Raw genomic sequence first — 3,371 nt, forward strand, 5'->3', positions numbered from 1 at the left:
GCCACAGAGCCAGAACGGCCTTCGGACACTGCCCGGCTGGGCTGGGCTGGTTAATGTTTAACCAGGAAACAACCCGGTTCTGTGTTAAATTCAGCTTCTCCTGCCACTCAATGGGAAACTATTTCTTTTTATCCGTGCTGGGGGGATGTGAACAGCTCTGCCTGCCCTCAGGCATCGGAAGGAGTGAAGGGGTCTTCCCACAAATCCCAGGGGCTGCTTCAGTCCTGGGGTTTTTGACGGTTCCTACTGGAGGCTCCCCCACCCCCAGGAGTGTTTCTCTAATTGCCCTCCTCAGCAAATGTTAATTGCTTTGGGTCCATTAACCCTCTTGGGTGCAGGGACTATACAGGATTTATGGCAAAATGGGGGAGTAAGGGAAGGGAATTTTCCTTTTCTGTGTTAGTTTGGGGGTTTGGTACTGCCTGTGTCACAAGGAGACAGCAGTGACTGTCATGTCCAGTGTGGGGAGACAAGCTCCCACCCCCTCACCTGACCTCCATCATGGCATGTCCACCCCAGGGAGCACAACCCTGTCACCCCCAGGGAATGATCCGACACAAACACACTTTTCATCCTATTTTATTGCTTTACATTCTGTTTTCCATCCCAGCTCAAGCCAAGCACAGCCATCAGCCATGGTGTTCTCACCTCCCCATCCTCATGTCCTGGTGTCACAAACCCTTTTTTGGGGGGGATCACAGAATTCCCCATGTTCACATACTCCTCCATATGAGTTCTCCAACAGACCCCCCTGCTGCATCAGAGCTGTGTGGCAGCATTACAGGAATCCTGCAGCCTCTGAGAACCCTTAAACCATCTTATTTTTGTTTTCCCCACATTTTTATCAGCCAGGCAAGAGACCACAGGCTCAGCAACCATGACACAAACCCTGAGAGTCCAAATCTTTAACAGAAGAGCTTCAAGCTGCATCTCCCCCTGAGCACCTCACCCTTTGCCTCCAGAGCACAACATGATGCACGTGATCAGCTGCACAATCACCTTTTCAGACCCAGGTGATTAAAGCACCCACTCCCTCAAGCTCCCTCCCCTTCCCCAAAATCCACCTCCCAAAGCAGCGAGGCGACAAGAACCCCTTCGCAAGAGACAGCTTTAAGTGCCAAGAAACTTCCCCCCCCTCCCAAGAACCACAAACAAATTAACTGTTGTACAAGGGAACCACCCTGCTGATGCCCTGCCTGCAGATGGGGCACTTTTTGGGCTCGGGGAGAGCCTGGTAGCACTCGTGGCAGGAGCAGACGTGGCCGCACTCCAGGAAGACGCAGGATTTGGTGCTGCTCAGGCAGACCACGCAGGCATTTTTGAGGGTGTCCCCGCCCTCAGCGTTCATCAGGCGCTCCTGGGCCTGCCGGAATTCCTCCTGCATCTGCTTGAGGTGCTGCCTCTCCCGGTGGTGCCGGTACTGCTTCCGCAGGAGGAAGAAGAGGACGGCGCAGGTGGCGGCACCGAAAACCACGGTCAGGATTTTCCAGAAGCGGGCACCGGACTCCTGTTTCTGCAACAGGGAGTCGAAATCCACGGCGCTCAGGTAGTAGGGCATGCCCTGCTTTGGGGGCTGCAGCTTGATGGTGGCGTTGTCCAGCACCAGCTCTCCCACCCCGGTCAGCGCCGTGCCCACCTTCAGCATCTGCTCCGTCTCCTGGATGCCCTTGGGGCGCTCCCCGCTGATGTAGTGGCCGATGACGTCGGTGAAGGACTGGACAGAGGGGTGGAATTTCTCGTACACCGTCTCCAGGCTGAGCTCGGCGGCCTCCAGAGGCTTCACCACCCGCACGGTGACGCCGGCGCCGTCCTCGGCGGGCACCAGCTCGAAGGGGGTGGTGTTGGTTCTCTGGTGGATGATCTTCTCGTAGTCGTTCCTTAGGGAGAAGGGGGGAAAGTGAACCTGCTTCCCCTCACCCCAAGGGACGACTGGGTTTTGGGGACTGACAGCTGCGGGCTGACTCCGCCTTAAGCAGAGTTTATTTGATGGGGCACCTTCCCTCTCGTAGCACTGTCCAGTGTGCACGAGGCTCTCCCACCCTCACAGAGCTCCTACAAGTAGTGTGGGCTCCCACCATCACTGGGGGAGGGTTGTGTCCCACCTAATCCCCTCCCTGTGGCGTTCCCAGCTGTCACAAACCGCCCTGTGAGGAGAAGCACCACCTGTCACATGCCCCAGCTTGATAGGTGTTATCAAGTGGCTCATCCAAGAGCATCACCAAGCTCTTGTTTCAACAGCTCTGGTGGGCCAGGTAGCTCTGGGACCCTCCTCAGGTCCCCTGGGTGCAGATTCACCCAAATCCAACTGATTCCTGCTCTGAAAGTGGGTTTTTTTGGGAAATACCATCCTCCATAACAAGATGGGGCTGATCAATGCTCTGCCCACATTGGGTTACTCAATGTGCTCTTAAGATCCTCCATGAGCTCTGAAAGCCCTAAAAATTAGCCAAACATGCCCTGTTTTGGCAGCTGTCACTGGGAGGGCCACTGTAGGGTCCAGCTCTGAGGCACCTGGTCACTCTGGCCACACATGAGGCCATTTCAGGGTGTCAGATCCCCAGAGGGCACCTCAGGTGGGCCGGGAGGAGACCATTTGTGGGCACCAGGCACGTACCAGAGGTGAGTGGTTCTGTTCCACACCATCTTGTGCTCCTGCAGCGTCAGCCTCTGAACCACCCCCTTGCAGTTCTCCACAAACTGGCTGCTCAGGGTCTCCTTCACTGACCTCACCACACCTGGAAGGGAAATCCCAGGGGCAAGTGAGTGGCTTGTTAAAACAAACGAAAAAAGAGGGACTTTGGAGAAGGGCCCGGAGTGACAAGACACGGGGAATGGCTTCCCAGTGCCAGAGAGCATGGTTAGATGGGATAGTGGGAAGGAACCCTTCCCTGTGAGGGTGGGGAGGCCCTGGCACAGGCTGCCCAGAGAAGCTGTGGCTGCCCCATCCCTGGAAGCGTCCAAGGCCAAGTTGGAGCAACCTGGGCTAGTGGAAGGTGTCTTTGCCCACGGCAGGGGGTAGAACTGGATGAGCTTTAAGGTCTCTCCCAACCCAAACCATTCCACAATTGTCAGACGGGGTAGAAGGCCTGAGAGCCCCTGTTTTGCCTGACAGGAGTCAGTGGCCACTTGTCGGGGGAAAGATGAACTCATGGGCACAGATCGAGGGGCTAGGGATGAAATCCCCAAAGTGAGGAGCAGCTGCGGGGCGGGGGAAGGGAGGATTGTGCCCCCGCCCCTTATCTGGGGCTCCGCTTCAGGCCCTGCCCCTACCTTCTATAACCGCATAGGGCACGCAGCGCCCGGGAGCCTCCAGCAGCACCGACCGCAGATCTCCGTCCAGCTGGACCCTCCTGGCGCCCTGCGGGGAGCAA

At 56.8% G+C, this 3,371-nt stretch overlaps 1 protein-coding gene across 1 annotated transcript; it reads right to left on the bottom strand.

Moving 5' to 3' along the window:
• Positions 1 to 563: 563 nt before the first annotated feature.
• On the bottom strand, positions 564 to 3,365 carry MUL1 (mitochondrial E3 ubiquitin protein ligase 1). The gene is made up of 3 exons (XM_029962434.1): positions 3,271 to 3,365; positions 2,615 to 2,735; positions 564 to 1,877 (listed from the first exon to the last, which is right to left on the bottom strand). The coding sequence occupies exons 2-3, from the start codon at positions 2,641 to 2,643 to the stop codon at positions 1,157 to 1,159; spliced, it is 750 nt and encodes a 249-aa protein (XP_029818294.1). The 5' UTR covers positions 2,644 to 2,735; positions 3,271 to 3,365; the 3' UTR covers positions 564 to 1,156.
• Between the last annotated feature and the right edge of the window lie 6 nt (positions 3,366 to 3,371).

The sequence above is a fragment of the Manacus vitellinus genome, unplaced genomic scaffold (assembly GCF_001715985.3).
Source record: "Manacus vitellinus isolate BGI_N305 unplaced genomic scaffold, ASM171598v3 scaffold_46_pilon, whole genome shotgun sequence".
Classification (NCBI taxonomy): Eukaryota; Metazoa; Chordata; class Aves; order Passeriformes; family Pipridae; genus Manacus; species Manacus vitellinus.

Coding starts and splice junctions, on each gene's coding strand:
- MUL1 (XM_029962434.1), bottom strand. CDS start 2,643: ATGGTGTGGAACAGAACCACTCACCTCTG. Junction 1,878..2,614: donor AACAGAACCACTCACCTCTG/GTACGTGCCTGG, acceptor CTTCTCCCTAAG/GAACGACTACGAGAAGATCA.